The sequence below is a fragment of the Trichosurus vulpecula genome, chromosome 1 (assembly GCF_011100635.1).
Source record: "Trichosurus vulpecula isolate mTriVul1 chromosome 1, mTriVul1.pri, whole genome shotgun sequence".
Classification (NCBI taxonomy): domain Eukaryota; kingdom Metazoa; phylum Chordata; class Mammalia; order Diprotodontia; family Phalangeridae; genus Trichosurus; species Trichosurus vulpecula.
The window spans coordinates 73,753,468-73,773,768 of record NC_050573.1 but is presented as its reverse complement, the minus strand read 5'-3'; the positions used below and the strand labels follow the sequence as shown (position 1 = coordinate 73,773,768).

The 20,301-nt window shown below is 42.0% G+C and overlaps 1 protein-coding gene across 1 annotated transcript in view; it reads right to left on the bottom strand.

Moving 5' to 3' along the window:
* The window catches only part of ADGRE1 (adhesion G protein-coupled receptor E1), a 50,429-nt gene extending 32,270 nt beyond the window's left edge, over nucleotides 1-18,159 (bottom strand). Inside the window, exons 1-6 of the mRNA XM_036740767.1 lie at nucleotides 18,090-18,159; nucleotides 11,432-11,476; nucleotides 8,370-8,549; nucleotides 4,539-4,688; nucleotides 3,250-3,393; nucleotides 2,981-3,100 (exon numbers count right to left, since the gene is read on the bottom strand). Of these exons, the coding sequence (XP_036596662.1) occupies nucleotides 2,981-3,100; nucleotides 3,250-3,393; nucleotides 4,539-4,688; nucleotides 8,370-8,549; nucleotides 11,432-11,476; nucleotides 18,090-18,120 (670 nt within the window). The 5' untranslated portion in view covers nucleotides 18,121-18,159. The remainder of the gene's footprint in view (nucleotides 1-2,980; nucleotides 3,101-3,249; nucleotides 3,394-4,538; nucleotides 4,689-8,369; nucleotides 8,550-11,431; nucleotides 11,477-18,089) is intronic.
* Between the last annotated feature and the right edge of the window lie 2,142 nt (nucleotides 18,160-20,301).

Below are 20,301 nucleotides of genomic sequence, written 5' to 3'. Positions count from 1 at the left end.
TCAATCTTGATTTGATTTGTATTGATGCTCAAGTGAGGCAGTCAGGCGTAGTAGAGAGAGCCCACCCTCAGGTCAGGAAGACCTGGGGTCAGTCCCACCCCTCACACACACCAGTGAGGACTCTGGACAAGTTGTCCCCCAGACAATCCTCTCAACCAGAGGTATCAAACTCACAGCCCGCAACGCTCCAGAGTGCAGCCTGAGCCACATTAAAATGTACTTGGGAGATAGTGAACAGAATAAATAAAAATTCAATAAAGCATAGATAACAGTACATTTTTAAACAAAGATACTATGCAACTGCAGGGATCCTTATGTAAGGATTGGTGGCTATCAGTTCTAGCTAACTTAAACACCATTGCTCTAAACTGGTAAGTTGTCACACAGGTGCTAATCTACACTGGTAAAAGGAGTTTCTCCAATGGGAAGAATTCTCTACATGAAAGCACAGGATAGATTTTTTTTAATGTTTAATGTTAAGTATCTAATGAGGGGGAAGGGGACAGGAATCTGCACTTATGTCTTGATTGGTACATGGAACTCCCAGAGAGGAAACTTCCTCTAACAATAATTAGCAATTGCTCCATAGTCTTAGAAAGTTGCCTAGGGCATGTGTCCAGGGTTCACGCAGCTAAAGGTGTAGCAGAAGCAGCATTTGACCCCCAGGCTCTCCTAATTCCCAAGGAATTTCAATCCATTACACCATACTGCTTCTCATAAAGCATATTTTTAATATTAACTTAAAATAATAATTAGTATTAAGGTAGTCATCAGTATAGATATTATAATGACAATTCTGGGAAATTGAAACTGTCCATTCCGTTTTCTCTGCCTAGAATGCCTTCTCTCCTCTCCTCCCTGCCAATCCAAGCACTTTATGTACATGAACTGAGCATGGCCTTGTGGGAAGAGCCCTGGATAGGAAACAGAGGATCTGGGCAAATTACAAATCATATGCTGTATTGTATTTTCTTCTTCTGGGAGGGGAGAGAAAAAGGAAGTATAGGACCAAATGGCTACTAAAACCCCTTGCTACTCTAAAATGGTGATCCTATAATCATCTGTTCCTACCTGTGAGGTAGATAGCACAACTATTATTATCTCCATGTTACAAGTGAGGAAACTGAGACTCAGAGAAAAGCGGTGTCTCCAAAGTCACACAGTTAGTAAGTATCAGAGATGGAGCTATATACCTCATACGTTCTGACTACATCTCATGCTTGATTAATGCTGCCACAGCTGCCCCCTCTCTGAGGTCCCTTTCAAGTCTCATCTTCTCCAAATGACCACCTTTAGACACTGACATTTCTCTCTCTCTGTGCCACACATTGGCATGTACTTTTCCCATGGCATCTTTGGGATTTTTGTTGGGTGGTATTATTTAACTCATTTCATGTTACCTAGCTTCTCATGTATAAGATGTCACTAACCTGTGGTTTTTTATGTCATGGACATACATGCCCTTGCTTTCCTAAAGTCCTTCTCTGGTGACTTTCCAAGGCATGGAGGTCATCCTTAGCTTTGCAAAGGCTAAAGCAATAGATCACAAGTTTTGGTAGACCCTACCAAACAGGGAAGATGCTCATATGGGTTTGGCAAGTTGCTGGGGATTAGTCTAGCTGAGTGCAGAGAGAATTATCACTAGGTGATTGACTACCAGGTGATAGATTGGCGGGGGAGGTGGGGGGTTGTCCTCAATAATTCATGAAGACATATATTAAGTCAGTGGTATCAAACTCAAATAAAAACAAAGGCCAATAAGAATCCCCATAGTCTGTGTGTTGACTTAGTTTTTTAATTTAATGTTCTCTATGTTTTGTTGTATTTTTATTTATTTTGTTGAATATTTCCCAATTACATTTTAATCTGGTTATGGCTACACTCAGGTGTGTTGTGGCACAAGCAGCCCATGCGTGCCGTGATTGATACCTCTATATCATGGCATCTGCTTTGGTCGTATCATCCTAGCATCATGGATTTGTAGCTGGTAAGAGCCTTAGAAATCTCCTATTCCAACTCCTTCATTTTACATGCAGGGGTGTTCAGGAGGCAGTTTGGACTAGCTAACCAGAGCTAACCGTTCAATTTTCAGTGCAAATGCTACAAATTAGACCTTGACTAATTGTTTTGCTGATTGTCTAGACTTAAGAAAGGGAAGGAGAAAGCATCAATTGTGCAGTTTAAGCTTAAAATGTCCCATGTCTATATTTTTTTTGGTTAAACATCTACCAGCAAACCCCTGAATATACAGCATGTACCTATTGGGATATAATCCTGGAACTTAGAGGGACACTAATTAGTGGGACTTCTTCCAATCTATTTTAATGCCAGCATAAGCTAGATTGGTCACATTTGTAAGCATGAAGAAAGGCATGAGAGCAGCACAGAGAAACTGGAATAGATGGAGGAGAAATAGCAGCCAGGGCTACAACAGAGGGAGAAATGTGCCCTGCTTCTGGTTGGGGTTATATTTCTGGCAGTCAAGCAGGATCCATGAGGGTGGGCAGAGAGTTAACCTTTGGGGTATTTAAGGAGTGCTAAAAAAAAAAAGAGAATCAATTTTACAACTTCTGAAATCAGAGAGAAAAAAAATATATCTAGACCTTTCTAGTCAAATTAATTGACAGTTTTGGTGGAGGGAGGCAGTGATGAGGGAATTTGTACTTAGATTCTCTGATTCCAAATTCAGCCTCTTTCTGCATCACCTGCTTCCACACACAGGCCAACATAATCCCAGAACCTTGAAGTATTCATTTTCTTAATGAACATCCTTCCAAGTATATTGCAGAAAACATATCTTGTCTTTCTAATTACATTACAACGTCTCTGAAGACAAGGACCATCACCCACATTTGTTTATGTACTTTCACAGGGCCTCTCGTGGAGGAGGCACTCAGGTAATAAAACATTATTTTTAAGTGAATGAAAAAATGAACCCAGAAAAACTCCAAGATGGATAATGTCTTAGTGTCCTTGGTACCTTCACATTGAGAGTTCCTAAAGGTGAAGCCAGCACTGCAGTCACAGTCGTAACTTCCTGGGGTGTTCCTACAGGTATAATCCTGGGGGCAGGCTGTTTTATTGAGACACTCATTGATATCTACAGAGCAGGGAGGAGATGTTTTCAGTAAGTCGCAAAACACCCAAGCCCAGATGAGATAATCCTAGACACGAGATCAAGTCAACAGTGGCACCATGAGTATTACCTGTACATTGGAAGTATTACCTGTTTTATGTTGGGAGTATTACCTTTACATCCCCTACCGGGGATCCAAGAATTTCCACCAGGAAAAGAGAATCCAGGCAAACAGCTGCATGTAAAACTTCCCTTGATGTTGGTACAGTTACTATTAGGACCACAAGGATGGGGATTCTGGGAACATTCATCCACATCTAGGTAGAAGGTGAATTTGGTCAAAAGAGTTCCCTAGACCAAGGCTGTCAAGTTTCTTGTTGTGAATGAGAATCAAAGTATTTTGCTGTTCGGTTGTTTCAGTCACATCTGACTGTGATCCCATTTGCAGTTCGCTTGACAAAGATACTAGAGTGGTTTGTCATTTCCTTTTCTAGCTCATTTTCCAGATGAGAAAAGTGAGGTCCAAGATCACACAGATAGTAAGTGTCAAAGCAGAGATTAGAATTCAGGATAGCTGGGGGTAGTGGCCCTGACCTATAATCCCACATGCCAGGGAGGTTGAGGCTAGCGGATCTTGAGCTCAGGAGTTCTGAGCTACAGTGGGTTAAGCAGACAGAGTGTCCACACTAAATCCAGTGCCAATAATTTGAGTCCCCAGGAATAAGGACCACTATGGTGACTAAGGAGGGGGAGGGGGGACAAACCAGACCCAGTGAGAAATGAAGCATGTCAAAGTTCCTGGACCAATCAGTAGTGAGGTTGAATCCATGAGTGGCCTCTGAACTTCCAGCCTGGGTGAGATAGGCAAATCCAGTTTTTTTTAGATGAGATTAAATTTAAAAAATTTTAAAAGCAAGAGAATTGAAGACCTCTGACTCCAAATTTAGCCTTCCTCCTCTTGTCCCAGGTTGTCTCTCAAGATGTTCATTGCCATGAAGGCACATAGCTTTCGTACCGCCAGTGATACAATATGACTGCCAGTCATGGAACATCCCAATCTTAGAGGAACTTACATTACAAGTTACCCAAAGGGCAGTGGAAAGATGCATGGTGTGTAAAAAGAGATGAGCCAATCATGGCGCAAGAAAGAGTGATAAAGGATGGGCAATTCAAGTACTTCGTGGGTTTCTGCAAAATGAAAGATTTTTTTTAAAAACTGGAAGAATTGTCTATTACACTGAGTGACTCTTCTGTGGAGAATTCATAGCATGCCATCAGTAAGAGTCACCTGGGATGTGAAGGCATGAAAGGGATGTGATCCACACAGCAAACAGAGGGGGCAGGGGGAAGGGAATCTAACCAAACATCTAAATAGAGCCAGGTTCAAATTCTTTCCTTTCCAGACCTAATTTCATTAAAACTAGACTCCCATTTTACAGGAATCCCCACCAACCCTACTCACCTTGGCACTCCATTCCGTGGAGACCTTTAACCTGGCTTTCCCTAGTCCTCATTACAAAACCACGTTTGCAGATACATGTGTAGCTTCCTGGGCTGTTGATGCATTTGGCATATGGTGGGCACACTGTGGAATCTTCACACTCATCCTTATCTGGAATGTAGAGAGGATTATGCAGGACCCCAGCTGGGCTATGAGTAATATAATGTAATCCTACAGTCAGTCAATAAACATTTATTAAATGCCTATTGTGTGCCAGGCACTGTGCTAAACACTGGGGCAAAAGATACTCTTTTCCCACAAAGAACTCACAGTCTAACTGGGGAAAGAATATGCAAACAAATGCGTTCAAACCAGCTATTTATAGGATAAATAGGAGATAATTCAAAGAAGGATTTTGCTAGAATTTAGGAGGATTGGAGAAGGCTTCCTGTAAAAGGTGGGATTTTATCGGGGACTTGAAGAAAGACAGATGGCATTGATGAGGAGGGAGAGCATTCCAGGCATGCGGGAGAGTCAGAAGAAATGCCCAGAGCCTAGAGGTGGAGCATCTTCTGATAGGAACAGCATGGAAGTTGGTATCACTAGCTCGAAGAATATGTGCAGACAGGATGCAGGGAGTAAGAAAACTACAAGCAGGAGGGATTATGAAGGACTTTGGAAGCCAAACAGAGGATTTTGTATTTGGAGGCGAAAGGGAGACATCGGGGTTTATAGAGTGGGGAAGGAGGTTTGCGCTCTCAGTAGATCACTTTTGGCGGTTGAGTGGAGAATGGACTGGAATAAAGATAGAATCGAATAGAGATTTGTGGCAGGGAGACCATCCACAAGTCTGAGAATGACTAGGTAGGAAACATAAGGAATGAGCCCATGTGAACAAAGTCATTTCCAAAATGTAAAGGAAGTGTGTGTGAAAACTGAAAAGCAGGGGAGTGATAGGACCATACCTACAAGGAGGCTTGGTTGCAATGTGTTCTCCAAGTCCTGGATGTTAATAGTCCCTCCACCCATTCAGGGCTTTTTTAAAAATTACAGATTTACAAATCTAATTAAACTGCCTGTTTAACCACGAATTGGAGGTCTGAGTGATTGTTAATTGCCTAGATCTAGAAGAGAATTACCAGAAGGTGGGAGCCAATGATTGACAAGTAACCATGAGGAGTGCCCATGGGATGTACCCATTTGATCCACCAAGTGCCTCAAGCCTGAAGTAGTCTATTGGAACTCCCTGTGTCAAAGCAGCACTGGCTTATTATATCTTTGAACCTATCCTATCACAGGTGAGAAATGGCGGGACACCTTTTACATAAAAATAAGGAAACTGAGGCTGAGGGTGGTTAAGGGAATTATATGAAATCACACAGGTTATAAGTAACAGTGCCAGGATCCCAACACAGGTCCTCTGACTCCAAATCCAGTGCTTTGACCACCGCATTCATTCTGCCTCAGCACCCAACCACTGGTATTCTTCTTTTTTCTTTTTTTTAATTTTTTTAATCTTTTTTTGAGGGGGATTGGCAGGGCAGTTGGTCAGTTAAGTGATTTGCCTAAGGTCACACAATTAATGTGTCAAATGTTTGAGGCCAGATTTGAACTCAGATCCTCCTGACTCCAGGGCCGATGCTCTACTCACTGCACCACCAAGAATACCCCCACTGGTATTCTTACTACCACAGGCAGCTAGGTAGCACAGCGGATAGACTGTCAGACTTGGGAGTCAGGAAGATCTGAGTTCAAATCCTGTTTCAAACATTTGCTAACTGTGTGACTCTGGCAAGTCGTTTAACCTCTCTCAGCCTCAGTTTCCTCATCTGTAAAATGGAGACAATGATAGCACCTACCTCCCAGGGATTTTGTGAAGCTCAAATGAGATAATATTTGCAAAGTGCTTTGCAAATCTTTAGTGCCATGTAAACGCTCACAATTCTTATTATATCCTTACAATTACATTGAAGTCGATACTACCCTATCTCCAACTAGATTGAAACCCCTACGAATAGAAAAAATTCTCTCTCACATTTGTCTCCATACTCTCTCAAACCCTACCACTGAACTGGCCACAGAGTGGGTGCTCAGGAAATAAGTATTTAGATGACAGACAATAATAATAGACTACTGGGTCATGTGAACGACAAGACGGTAGAGTATAAACATTATCTCCAGAACTTGCAACGTCTCAAACCTCCCCAAAACAGAAATTACGCACCAAAGAAAATAATAATGGTTTGCATTTATAGAGCACTTTAAAGTTTGCAAAGTACTTAATACGCATTATCTTATTTTGGTCCTCACATCAATCCTGGGAGGTAGGATAGATGGGGACACTGAGGCTGAAACATACAACTAGTTGAGTGTCTGAAGCAGAATTTGAATTCAGGCCTTCCGGACTCCAAGTCCAATTCTCCATCCACTATAGTACCTAGTTGCTGAATAAATAAACGAACCCCCCAAAACTCCAACATGAATAACGTCTGAGTTTCTCCTGTACCTTCACAGTCAGAGTTCCTGAAGGTGAAGCCGACACTAGAGGTAGAGTTTTACCTCCCTGGCATGCTGGTGCAGCTGGAATTGGGACCCTAAAGATAGAAACTTTGGGAAGATCCAACCACATCGAGGCAGAAAGTAAAGCTATTAAGGCAGGAACTATCCATGCCAAGGCTGCTGGGCTTATTGTTGCAAATGGAAACCAAAGTGTTCACAGAAAAGTTAGTATTGGCAATTCTCCTCTAAGGCACCAAGAAGGAAACCCAGAGCCTCAGAGTCTCTGCGTTGGAAAAGACCTTAGAGGTCACCTAGTAGAGCCAAGAGCAGAGCAGAACTCCCTTCTAAGTAGTCACCAGCATCTCCTGGAAGACTTCAAATGATGGAGAACTTTGAGACTCTTTGGGAGCCTGTTCCAGTGTTGAATAGCTCCCAGTGTAAGAAGAGTTCCTCCTTAGACTGAGCTGAAATTTGTTTCTAGGCACCTTCCCCTCTGCTGCCTCCCATCCCTTGTTTCTAGTTCTTCCTTCTTGGACCAATCAGAACAATTCAAATTCTTCTTCCCCCTGAGACCCTTCATGGCCTTGAAAACACTGATAATATCTCTTTCTACACCTCCTTAGGCACTCTTCCAGAGTCTGCAACAGCTACTGAGCCAATCCGAGGTACCCTTCTGCCTGAGGGTTGCTGGGCTGATAAGATCACCTCAGTTTGACTTTTAAAGTCCTTTATAACCTGGACCATTTCTACCTTTCCAGTTTTCTTATTCTTACTCTTCCTTCCAAACACCTCAGTATCTATTGACATTAGCTTCCTGAACACAAGACACTCCCTCTCCCAATTTTCTGCCCTTTCATTACCTTTTCATTACCTGAATACCTAGAATGTTCTCCCCCCTTCATCTCCACCTGATGTCTTCTTCCAAGACTCAGCTTAAATCTCACCTTGTGCAAGATTCCTTTCCCCCTCTCCCCAAAACCCACAAGTCTCTTCCCTCTGAGATACCTTCCATCTACCGCGTATATATCCAGTTATTTAGATGCTGTCTCTCCCATTAGACTGTGAGCTCCTTGGGGACAAGAGACTATGTTTTGGCCTTTTTTTCTATCCTCAGCACTTAGTATTATTCCTGGCACCTAGTAGTTACTCAATAAATGCCTGTTGATTTCACTTCTCCCCAGACAATCCTGTGGCACCCACCAGCCCCTGTATGTCTCTCTCAGGAGCAGGCTTCTGCCCATAGAGCCTCAGTTTCCTGGTTTGTCCACATGCCTGGTTTGGGTTAGGTTACCCATGAGTCTACACCCATCCCCACCCACCCCACCCCGCACTTTAAGTTCCACTATCTCTCACCTTCACATATCTCATTTGGGTCAGTGAAGACACGGTCTCCAGAGGCTAGTGAAAATCCAGGGTTACAGGAACAGAAGTAATCACTTTCTGCATCTATGCACCTTGAATTAATAGGGCAGGCCATGAGGTTCAGGCATTTATTGGGTATTAGAGATGATAGAGTTGGACTAACCGAAGTACCTGAAAATGGAGAAACAGGGAAACCATGAGACACTTAGGTGCAGGTGGGGTACGTGAGGCTCTCCAAATTTAGGTATGGTGATGATAATAACAAATCACATAGCGCAAGTCCCATGACTGGAAACCTTTTACCCCCTTCTTATTTCTTCTTAGGATATTCAGGTTCCTATGCCCAAAGGGCTACAAAATCATGCATAGCTTTTGACTTAGTAATACCACTACTGGGGCTGTATCCCAAAAGAGATAAAAATAAAAGGAAAAGGACCTGTGTGTACAAATATATTAATAGCAGCTGTTTTCTGGTGGTAAAGAATTAGAAGTTGAGGGGAAGCCCATCCATTGGGGAATGGCTGAACAAGCTGTGATATGTGATTATGATGGAATACTACTGTACTATAAGAAATGATGAGCAGGATATTCTAAGAAAAACCTGGAGAGACTTGCATGGGCTGATACAAAGTGAAATGTACTGTGGACAAAGTAACAGCAATATTGTTGTGAGATGATCAGCTGTGACTGACTTAGCTATTCTCAGGAATGCAATGACGCAAGCCAACTCTGAAGGACTTAGGATGAAAAATTCCATCCATCCCCAGACAAAGAACTGATGGTATCTGAATACAGACTGAAGCATACTGTTTTAACTTTATTTTTCCTGAGTTATTTTTTGTTTTTGTTTTCTGTCACAATGTGACCATTAGGGATATGTTTTGTATGACTACACATGTATAACCTATATTGAATTGCTTGCCTTCCTTAATGAGGTGGTGGGGGAGAGGAAAGAAGAAAGAGAATTTGGAACTCAAAGTTTTGAAAACAAATGTCAAAAATTGTTTTTACACATAACTGGGGAAAAATAAAGTTCTAAATAAAAGCTAAAAAACAAAGGAAAAAAAAGAATACTCAGATTCCTCTAAGGTTCAGTTCAGAGGTCCCTTCTTACGAGAAGTCATAGCCGATCCTTCCCATTGTCAGTGTTTCCTGCCTCTTCAAATTCACTTGCATTTACTTCACATAATCACAGAATTTCAGAGTCAGAGAGGATCTCAGCGGCCATCTAGTCCAACCTGCAGAAGAATCCCTTCTAAACCCTTCCTGTAAGGAGGTGTTTGGATTGGAACACTTCCCCAGGAGCTGGTAATGCATTTGGGCCACTTCTGGTGACGGGTGTGCTCTGGGCCCCTATTAAAGGGCATATAGGACCAGAAAGCCCAGGTTGGTTCCCCATTATCCCCATCACTGGGAGCTCTTTTGATAATGACTTCCTACTGAGCCAGAAGAATGTCCACTTAGTGGGCTTTAAAAGAAGAAACAAGGTATGCTCACACTCTCTTCTCTACTTCTAAACATGTGGATTGGCAATACATTTGACTCTCTTCCCTCTCCCTTCCCAACAGCAGCTATGGTGGCTACATGCCTGTGGCAGTGAGTGCATGTGCTTGCCTTGTGAGCCTGAGACTATATTTCAACTGCCTTTTCTGCTTTATGTTTCTTTCCATGAGCACAAGCGGCCAGACTGATCCTGAGAGATGGATGTTTCTAGTATTGGTTACATCATGAACTTGAGAGATACAGAGTCATTTAATTGAGTGCTGGTTGCCCAGCAAGAAGTATTCACTGCAACTAAACCCTTCTCAGAAGAGAAGATGACTCCTGCCAGAGGGATGAGTCATGCATGTCTGGTCCACAAAGAGATATAGACCTTAAGTTGCTACTCAAACACTGCAGATCCAAGGCAAATGTGAAATACCTGTTCAGCAATCCTGAAAGTCTCCTGAAAGACTTTTCGCTACCTCCTAGTAAAGTATAATAGGAATTATTGTTTCATATTTTAAGGATTTCTCAGTATGTATTTATAAGTCCTTTGTGTTTTAAGCATCTCTTTTGTAATGGAAGAAATAAATAACTGTCCTATATCGATTACTCAGCTCACTGAGTAATCTTCCTAGAAGGATCTCTGTTAATCCTTTTTAGGAAATTCCTTTTGGAAAATCCCTAAACATGAATCATACCCAAGCTTTGTTTTAGAGATTTTTTTCTGGAGCTCTATTCTGGAGTGGGAGTATAATGAGCCAAAGAGTGTGGTAAAAGTCTTATCTCCTTTCTTTGATCGTTCAAGGAAAGATTTCCCCCTATTTCTTTGATTCTTTCAGTGATGAACAAGAACATTTCTAGAACAGAGAGATCAAAATGGTGAAGGGGACTGAAGTTCAGGCCATCCAAAAATTAGCTGATCAAACTAGGAAAGAAAAAATTTAGAGGGTAGCATGAAAAATATCCAATTGAAGAACAGTTGTCATGTAGAAAAGGTGCCAAAGAGAAAAATTAGGAATGATGTGGGTCAGGTACAAAGAAGTCAGTTTCAGACTCTATGGAAAAAAATACTTGGTAAATATATATATATATATATATATATATATATATATATATATATATATATATATATATATATATATGTATATATATATATACACATATATATATTACCAATAAATATTGGTAAATATGAGAGCTGTCCCAATGTGGAAGGGGCTGCTATGGGAGTTAGTGAGTTCCCCATCACTGGAATTCTTCAAACAGATATTGGATAGATATTTGCCAGGGATATTGTAAAAGGGATTCAAATGCCAGTATAGATCAGACTAGCTGTCTTTCATCTCTGAGCCTGAAATGCCACTTCCTTCATATATTGCCCCACATCATGGATAGCTCCAAAGAGTCTTACTCCACTCCATTGAGCAGAAGAGTAGGAAGACAGCTGCCTAGCAAGGTCCTGAGAAACTATTCACTACCTGTGAACTTCCTAGAGATTACTGACTTTATACTCCCCAGCCCTGACTATCTCACCACCCCCTCATTCCTAGTTGAAGGAGGCAGCTTACCTCCATACGTCTGTGTCCTTATCCTGGAAGTGAGATAGACCAAACCTAGGAGAAAAAGATAGAAAAGTCATTATCTCATGGCCATCAAGTCATCAGCAAGCACTTAAAAAGTACCTTCTGTTATGCCAGGCACTGTTCTATGTACCATCACAGGAAAAACCCCAGGAAAACAATTCTACATTCCCCCATATGGGATCCCAAGGGCTGGGGAACCCTCTAGTCTCCAAGGAGTATGTGTATGTCTAAGGAGTTATAACAGCAACCACACTGACACACCCAGGATGGCTGCTAGTGCAGGCTCTTTTATCTGCTTTACTAGGAAAGACAGCTGTTTCAGGGGTCAACACTCTTCTTTAATTGCATAAAACATGAACAGAGAAAATACAGAGAAGAGAAATAAAGACCAACAGACAGGGCACTACTGCCTGAAAAAAAACAATATTGCTATCTACTTTACATCCACCACTGAATTGACAGAGCCTTTACCTCTGAGCAGTTGGGGAGTTCTGAACATATGGCCACTCAGAGTCTTGACTAGGGAATCACAAGATCCTCCTTGTAAGCAAGACCCCAAAGCAAAAGCTCACCTCTGAGAATATATACTCTTTCAGCTAATAGGCTCAGGGCTAGAAGGCATCACAACCTCCTGAGTCAGTGCCTAATTAGCAAAATCTGTGTAAGCTTTCCTACAAGCAAGCAAGCTTCCCTTAAAAAGACCTTATTCCCCATTAACCTTACAGGAGTCAGTTCATTCATTCATCCATTCATTCCACAAATATTGACAAAGTAAACACAATGTTTAAAGACGTAAAGTTTAGATAAGTGCATGGATGGGAGGGAACAGGATTTGAGTGGTAAAGGTAGGGGAACATCAGGATTCAATCAACCAACAAGCATTTATTAAGCACTTACCATGGGCCAGTAACTGTACTAGGTGCTAAGGATACAAATAAAAGGAATCAAATAAATTCTACCATCATGGACCTTATATTCTGAGCAAAAGACAAATGATTGGGAGCTGTCCCATATTACCCAAGAGATCACAGGATTTAGAGCAGAGGGACCTCAAAGATGATGAAATCCAATCATTTCTTTTTATAGTAGAAGTGACCAAGTCCCAGAGAAAGAAAGAGACTTAACTAACATCTTATAACCAGGAAGTAAGAGAGCCGGGTTTCAAACCTATGTCTTCTGACTCCAAGATGTGGGTTCTTTCAATCACGCCATCGTGCCGTGTGTGAAACATCGCATATACTGTCAGACTCAGCTGAAGTATTTGTTGCTATGGCTGCCTTCTTTGCTCTCTTTCTTATATGGGGTGACTTGGTGGGTAGGAGAGGGGGAAGGGATATGTTCAGAAATTAAGATCATAATCTTAATCATAGCCTGCATTTATATAGCACTTGAAGGTTCCAAAGCATTTTACACGTGCTGTTTCATTTGGTCCTCACAAGAACCACATGAGGTAGATACCATCATTATCATCATTTTACAGAAGGCGAAACTGAAGCTAGAAGGCAGTAAGTGACTTACCCAAGGTCACACAGCTAGTAAGTGCCTGAGGCAAAATCAATCAGTCAACATTTATTAAGTGACCACCATGTGCCAGGCACTGTACTAAGCTCTGGACAATTCTGACTTGGGGTCTTCATGACTCCAAACAACAGTCTAACCACAATACTACATAAAAATATCCCTGAACAATATTTTAAAGAGAGACAAATGATGAAAAAGAAAATGGGGCCCCTTCTAACTCCGAGATTCAGAGACTGTGATATTGGAGGGGGCAATCTCCAGTCATCTTGGTGAATATCTGGCCACTGGACCCAGATGACTCCATAGGACAGCGTGAGGCTGGTGACTCTGCATAGCCCTCCCTCACTCAAATCCAATTCACTTGCATGTCAGGGCACCTCCCTGATATCATGGTCCTCTTCAAGAACCAATGACAAGCAACAACAACAGTGATATTGGAGACTGCCAGTAAAGCATTAGATTCCCATAATCATAGACTTGGAAGAGGGCTCAAGAGCAATCTAACCCAACCTGTAAATGAACAATATTCTCATCTACGGAACAGACAGCAAATGGTTATCCAACTGGTAACTTCTCTGGTGAGGTAGGGGAGGTGGGGGGGGAGGTCCTCTGCCTTCAGAGAAGTTCATTATGCTTTGGAGAGCACCATTTGTTAAGACTTTAGCTTTTTCTTTTTATTAAGCCAAAGTCTACCTCTTGGTGCCTTCTTTCCCTGCCCCTCTTTCCATCTGCTGGAGCCAAGTGGAGCAAACCTAATCCTTCTTTTACAAGACTGCCTTTCAAATACCTGGCTCCCTGAGCCTTCCCTCTTCTCTAGGCTAAACACCCCAAGTTCTTTCAACTGATCCTTATGTGGAATGATATTTGGGGTCCATTTCCATGCCAGCTGCCCTCCTCTAAATACTCTCCAGATTATCCATGTCCTTCCAAAAATCTGCCACCCAAAGCTGATTGCAATACTCCTGTTATTGTTTGACAAGGGAAGACCCATGGCACTTTCAGTAGCTAGGTGGTATCATAGAGTGCTAGACCAGGAGTCAGGAAGGCTTGAGTTCAAATCCAGCCTCAGATACTTGCTAGCTGTGTGACCCTCGGCAAGTCACTTAACCCTGTTTGCCTCAGTTTTCTCATCTGTAAAATGAGCTGGAGAAGGAAATGGCAAACCACTCCAGTATCTCTGCCAAGAAAACCCAAAATGGGGTCACAAAGAAGATATGATTGAAACAACTGAACAATAAACTAACTATATGTGACTTTAGGCATCACCCTTGGTCTCCATATTCTCATCTGTAAAATCAGGATGTTTGACCCAATGATCCCTAGGCCCATTCCTCTTCTAAATCCTGAGATCTTGGGCATTTGCATTGAATCAAAATACATCTAACTTCAACCAGACCTCATGTTTCAGCCTGTTCTAATCCTTGACATTCAGTGGCATTAAAAAAAACAACAATCTTCCCTGGAAACGCAAACATTAGAAGGCAGAAATAACATTGGACTGACAGAAGACCCGAGATTGAATCTCGGCTCTTCTCCTGACCAGCCACATAACCTTGGGTGAATCCCTTTCCTTCTATGGGCCTCAGTTTCCCTTATTGTAAAGGGAGTTAGCTGGATGCTCCTCCCTATCTCTGAAAGCCCATGGCTCAATGGCTCCCAGAAGCTGTGACCACACGCAAGGGAGTCAGCACCCCCAGCAGGATGAGCATTCAGATCCCCTGCCTCCAGATCAGGGCCTTCTCCTTTGCTCTGAAGCTATCTACCTTCCCAACACCACCTTCTAAGTTCACCACCATACTCTGACCAGGCATCAGGATCACAGAATATCAGACCTAAAGAGACCATCTGGAATCCTTTGGGGCAAGCAACGAAGGAAGGTACAGACCATAGATTTCAATTGCCTGACCATTAGAGCTAACCAAAAGCGAAATGAACTGACTGCTTCAGAAGGTCATAAGGTTCATAGGATCAGAGGTCTTCTAAGACAGGCTAGATAGCCACAGGATTCCTGCTCGAAAATGGGTTGGAGCAGATGCCTTTTGAGGGCCTTTCCAATTCAAAGTTTCTAATCCAATTGGTTCTTCACTAGTAGGGAGTCAAAATGGTGTAGTATAAAGCATTCTGGCTCAGGAGTCAGAAGACCTGGATTCAAATTCTGCCTCTGACACTTACTAGCTGTGTGACCTTGGATTAGTCACTTAACCAATCGATCAACAAGCATTCATCAAATGTTTACTATGTTGTTAAGTGCTAGAGATATGAAAACAAAAGTAGAAAAGGTCCCTACATTCAAAGAGCTCACATTCTTTTTTTAAATAGTTTATTTTCAAGGAGCAAGTATCTATTTTTCAAGTAACAAGTATTTTTATTAATCTGTTTTTCCAACTACTCCCTCCCCATTAAACAAACTTAAAAAATAAAAATAGAGGGCAGCTAGGTGGCACAGGGAGTAGAGCACCGGCCCTGGAGTCAGGAGGACCTGAGTTCAAATCTGGCTCAGATACTTGACACATTTACTAGCTGTGTGACCTTGGGCAAGTCACTTAACCCTGATTTCCCTGCCTTCCCCCCTGCAAAAGTAAATAAATAGATAGATAGATAAATAAATGAATGAATGAATGAATGAATAAAAATCTCTCAATACATGGTTGCATAGTCAGGCAAAACAAATTCCCACATTACCTATGTCCAAAAAAGATAAGTAAGGATTCTACATTATTATAAGAAAGGATTCTAATGAAAGCAACAACATAAACATATAGAACATATACTAAATGTATAGTTTATTTCAGGAGGAGAAACCTCTAGAAACTGGGGGAATCAGGAAAGACATAGAAAGTGGTCCTTGAATTGAATCTTGAAAACAAACAGGATTTCTGAGAGGTGGCCGAGAAGAGGCAGTGTATTCCAGGATTGGTTGTATATACAATATACAGGTACACAAAGATGAGAGGTGGGTGTGAGCTATCAACCAGTATGGCTGGATTTAAGAGAGCAAAAAGCGACTGGAAAGGTGAGAAAGGGCCAGGTGATGAGATTAAAATGTCAAAAGGTCCTTGATGATAGGTAGCCACTGAAGTTTATTAAGCGATGTGGGGAGATGGGATGAAGCCAGGATCACAGAAATTCTCTTTGAAGGCTGTTGGGAGGATGAAATGGAATAGGGGCAAGCTAGAGGCAGGGAGACCAAATAAAATCTATATAGTCTATATAAATACACTATTGAAATAAATAAAGGACTACTGTAATAGTCTATTCCAGAGGTGATGAAGGCCTGAACTAAGAGAGAGGCTGTGTGAGTGGAGAGTACCAAGAGGGTCATATGTGAGAGATGTGATGAAGAGAGAAACAACAAAGTTTGACAACAGATTGGATACGTGCGATGAGGGAGAGTAAGGAGGATGATACCTGAGTTTGCAAACCTGTGTCACTGCGAGGATGATGGTGGCCTTGACAAGAACAGGTAAGTTGGGTGGATGGGTTTGGGGAAAATATAATGAGTTCTGTTTTGAGCATGTTGAATTTGAAAAATCTCTGAGAGATTCAGTTGGAAATATTTAAAAGGTAGTTTGCATTGGAAGATTGTCACTCAGGAGAGAGACTAGGGCTGGATATAAAGATCTAGAAGTCACCTGAATAGAAATGATGGTAATTGAATCCATGGAAGGAAGGAAACTAGCGTTTATTAAACACCTACTATGTTCCAGGCACTGTGCTAAAGGATTTATAAGTAATTTCTCATTTTATCTTCACAGCAACCCTGGGATCCATAGATAGATAGATAGATAGATAGATAGATAGATAGATAGATAGAGATAGAGATATATAGATATATGTACACACACATATATAGATATATATGTATAGGTATAGATATATGTATATGTGTGTATATACATATATGTATATATGTATGTATATACATACATACATACATATACATATACATATATATAATGTCTTTTTCATGGTTTAGGAAACAGAATTTAAGTGACTTTGGCCAGAGTCACACAGCTATCAAGTGCCTGAGATTAGATATGAACTCAGATCTTCCTGACTTAAAGTCCAGTGTTCTATCCACGGTGCCATCATGGAAGCTGATGAAGTCACCAAAGTATAGAAAGAAAAGGGAAAGATAGCTCAGGATGGATCCTTGGGGTTCACCCACCATTAGTGGAGATTACATGGATAAAAAACCAGCAAAGGAATCTGAAAAGGAAACATCAAGCAGACAGGAAAAGAATCAGGAGAGAGTAATGTTCTAAAATCCCAGAAAGGAGAGAGTATCCAAGAGGAAATGGTCAACAATATCAAATTATGTGTGAAGTCCAAGAAGAAAAAGGATTGGAAAGAGGCCATTAGATTTAATTAAGAAACTGTTGGAGGGGCAGCTTAGTGGTGCAGTGCATAGACCATCAGCCCTGAAATCAGGAAGACCTGAGTTCAAATCTGGCCTCAGATGCTTACTAGCTGTGTGCCCCTGGGCAAGTCACTACCACAATTGCAGAGAGAGAGAGAGAGAGAGAGAGAGAGAGAGAGAGAGAGAGAGAGAGAGAGAGAGAGAGACTATTGTTAACTCCAGAGAGAACAATTTCAGTTGAGTTATGAAGTCAGAAGACAAATTACAAGGAGTTAAGAAGAGAGGAAATGGAGGTCCTACATGTAGACAGCTTTTTTTCAGAGTTTGGTTTGGAAAGGGAGGTGAGACTAGGATGCTGGTTAGTGGAGCTGATAAGCTCTAGTGAGGGTTTTTCAAGGGTGGGAGAGACTTGGCCATATTTGTAGGTAACAGGGAAGGCACCAGTAGAGAGGAAGAGAATGAAGAACTAAGTATGAGGAAAGGGATGATAGTTAGGACAATCTGGAGAAGACAGGAGGGGGTGGGATCAAAGGTATATGTAGAGAAGTTGCCCCTGTTTATTCCTCTATAAAATAAAGGAATTGGGTTAGATGTCCCTCCAGCTCTAAATGTATAACCCTATCACCCTCTGTTACCAAGGCTGGGGAAACTTAGGCCCAGAAAAAGGAAAGAACTTTGTCCCAGGTCATATGGTGAATGAGTAGTTCATTCTCTACCCCTTGGCCTACTAGAACCAAGTCAGCAAGCTGACCTCATACTCACCCAGGAGAAGAGTGATTCCTCTGCCCCACATGGTGCTGGTGCATCTGGCTCTTCAAAGAGGAACTTCTCCTTCTCTAGCCTGCTTTTGAATGATAAGTGAGAGGGAGGGAAAAGGGTTACCCAACTCTTGACACCCAAGAAAGGCCTACCAGAGGAAGAGTTTTGTTTTGCTGAGTGTTCACTTCTAAAAGTTTTCTATTGCAAAAGAGGCATTTACAGTTGATTCTCTAATTTTTCCCCTTGAAAAAATGGCTCAAGGCCCAAGTGAAATGGTTCTTTGAGCACAATGTGACTGCTGAGACAAAGTCTCCTTTGATCTAAGGCAGCAGGGCCCAGGTAGGAGAGTGTAACTTCCTTAGGGGCACTAGGGAGGTGAGCCTCTGAAATGCCACCCCCATCCCCAGACAACAGAAGGAGCATGAATTCTCCTAACTCTGTACCAAATTTGCCGTGAGCTTTTTTTTTTCTTCATTCAACTTCATAGACATTTATTAAACACTGACTATAAGCCCAATATCTGCTTGGCTCTTGGAATACAGATGAAAAGAGGCATAGTCCATGCTCTCAAAGAGTTTAAATTCTTACAGGACACATCAGCCATGTTCACAAACGTATACCTTGCCATCTAGTGAATCTGGCCCTCTAGCTGGTCCTCACACAAGACATTCCATTTCTTGACTCTGGGCATTTTTTCTGGCTATTCCCCATGCCTGGAATGCTCTCCCTCCTCATCGCCTCCTGGCTTCCCTTCTTCCCTCCCCTTAATGCTAATCCCTTCCCTCCACTGACTATTTCCAATTCATCCTACATTATGTCCTCGTCTGGACATAATAGCTTCATGTCATCTCACATTAGACAGTTAACTCCTTGGGAACTGGAACTGTCTTGCAACTTTCTTTTTATCCCTAGAGCTTGACACAGTTCCTGGCTCATAGTAGGCACTTAATAAATGTTTGTCAACTGACCAAGGAGAGGGCCAGGCAAAATGCCCAAATACGTAGATCCAGGATAGTACAGGACGAAATAGAGGAACTGTTCAAAGTCCAGTTTGGATGGAAAATAGAATACATTAAGGGGAAGTATTCACAATAATATCAATTAGCATATATCAGGCACCGTAAAGATCACTTTATATGCTTTATATATGTCTCATTTGTACTTATGTAGCACTTCATTTGATCCTCACAATAAGGTAGGTACTATTACTATCTCCATCTTACAGATGCAGAAACTGAGGCTTAGAAAGGGCAAATAACTTCTCTAGGGATTTGAAATCAGGTCCAACACTCCATCCACTCTGTCACCTTGATGTTTAAAGAGTGAAATAAGACTGGAGAAGGACTTCAAATGCCAGGCTAAATATTCTGGTTTTTATCCTAAGGACAAAAGACGGACGCTGAGTGTCATATGAGGAAAACACAAAGACTCTGTGTAGTAGGTCAGAGGGCCTTTGTGTTAATAGCAGGGATGATGGACAGGCCAAATGTGATCCCTGACTATCACCCCTATACTTGCTTTATGTACCAACAGCTGCCCTGGCCAGTCATTTAAATGTTCTAATTGCCCTGGAATCCTTCAGCATCCAGGTGGAGCCAACGTATAGAGGGTCTTGAACGCCAAGCTGAAGAGCATGGCCTGTGTCATCCGGGGGCCATGAGGAGCAGGGCAGGCCAGGATGCTATGACCCAAACCTAGAGGAGCCAAAGTTAACTCCTCGACAGGTAGATTGGCCTGAAGCCTAGGTGTAAACTGCCCTGCCTTTTAGGCTGTGGCTTCTCAAACTGATAGGACTTTCCTCAGGGCTACTTTTACACAGGGGAACCCTGACTAAGTGTTCATGAAAGTCTGAAGGAAGTACTATTCATTAGGTACCTTTGCTTAACAAAAATAAGAGTTTAGAGGCAGCTAGGTGGTACAGTGGATAGAGGATGGGCCATGGAGTCAGGAGGACCTGAGTTCAAATCTAACATCAGATACCAGACATTTACTAGCTGTGTGACCTTTGGCAAGTCATTTCACCTCAATTGCCTCCAAAATAATGATAATAGTTTTACTGAGCTTTTGGACTTAGAGAAGGCCGTTATGTCAGGGGTGAGGAGCTACTGAGGGATTTTGAGCAAAGCAAGGATGTGATGAGAGCTAAGAATTAGGAAGGAGGATCTAGCAGCCTGTTCAGAATGGACTGTAGCAGAGAGGCTGGAGGGGGGAAAAC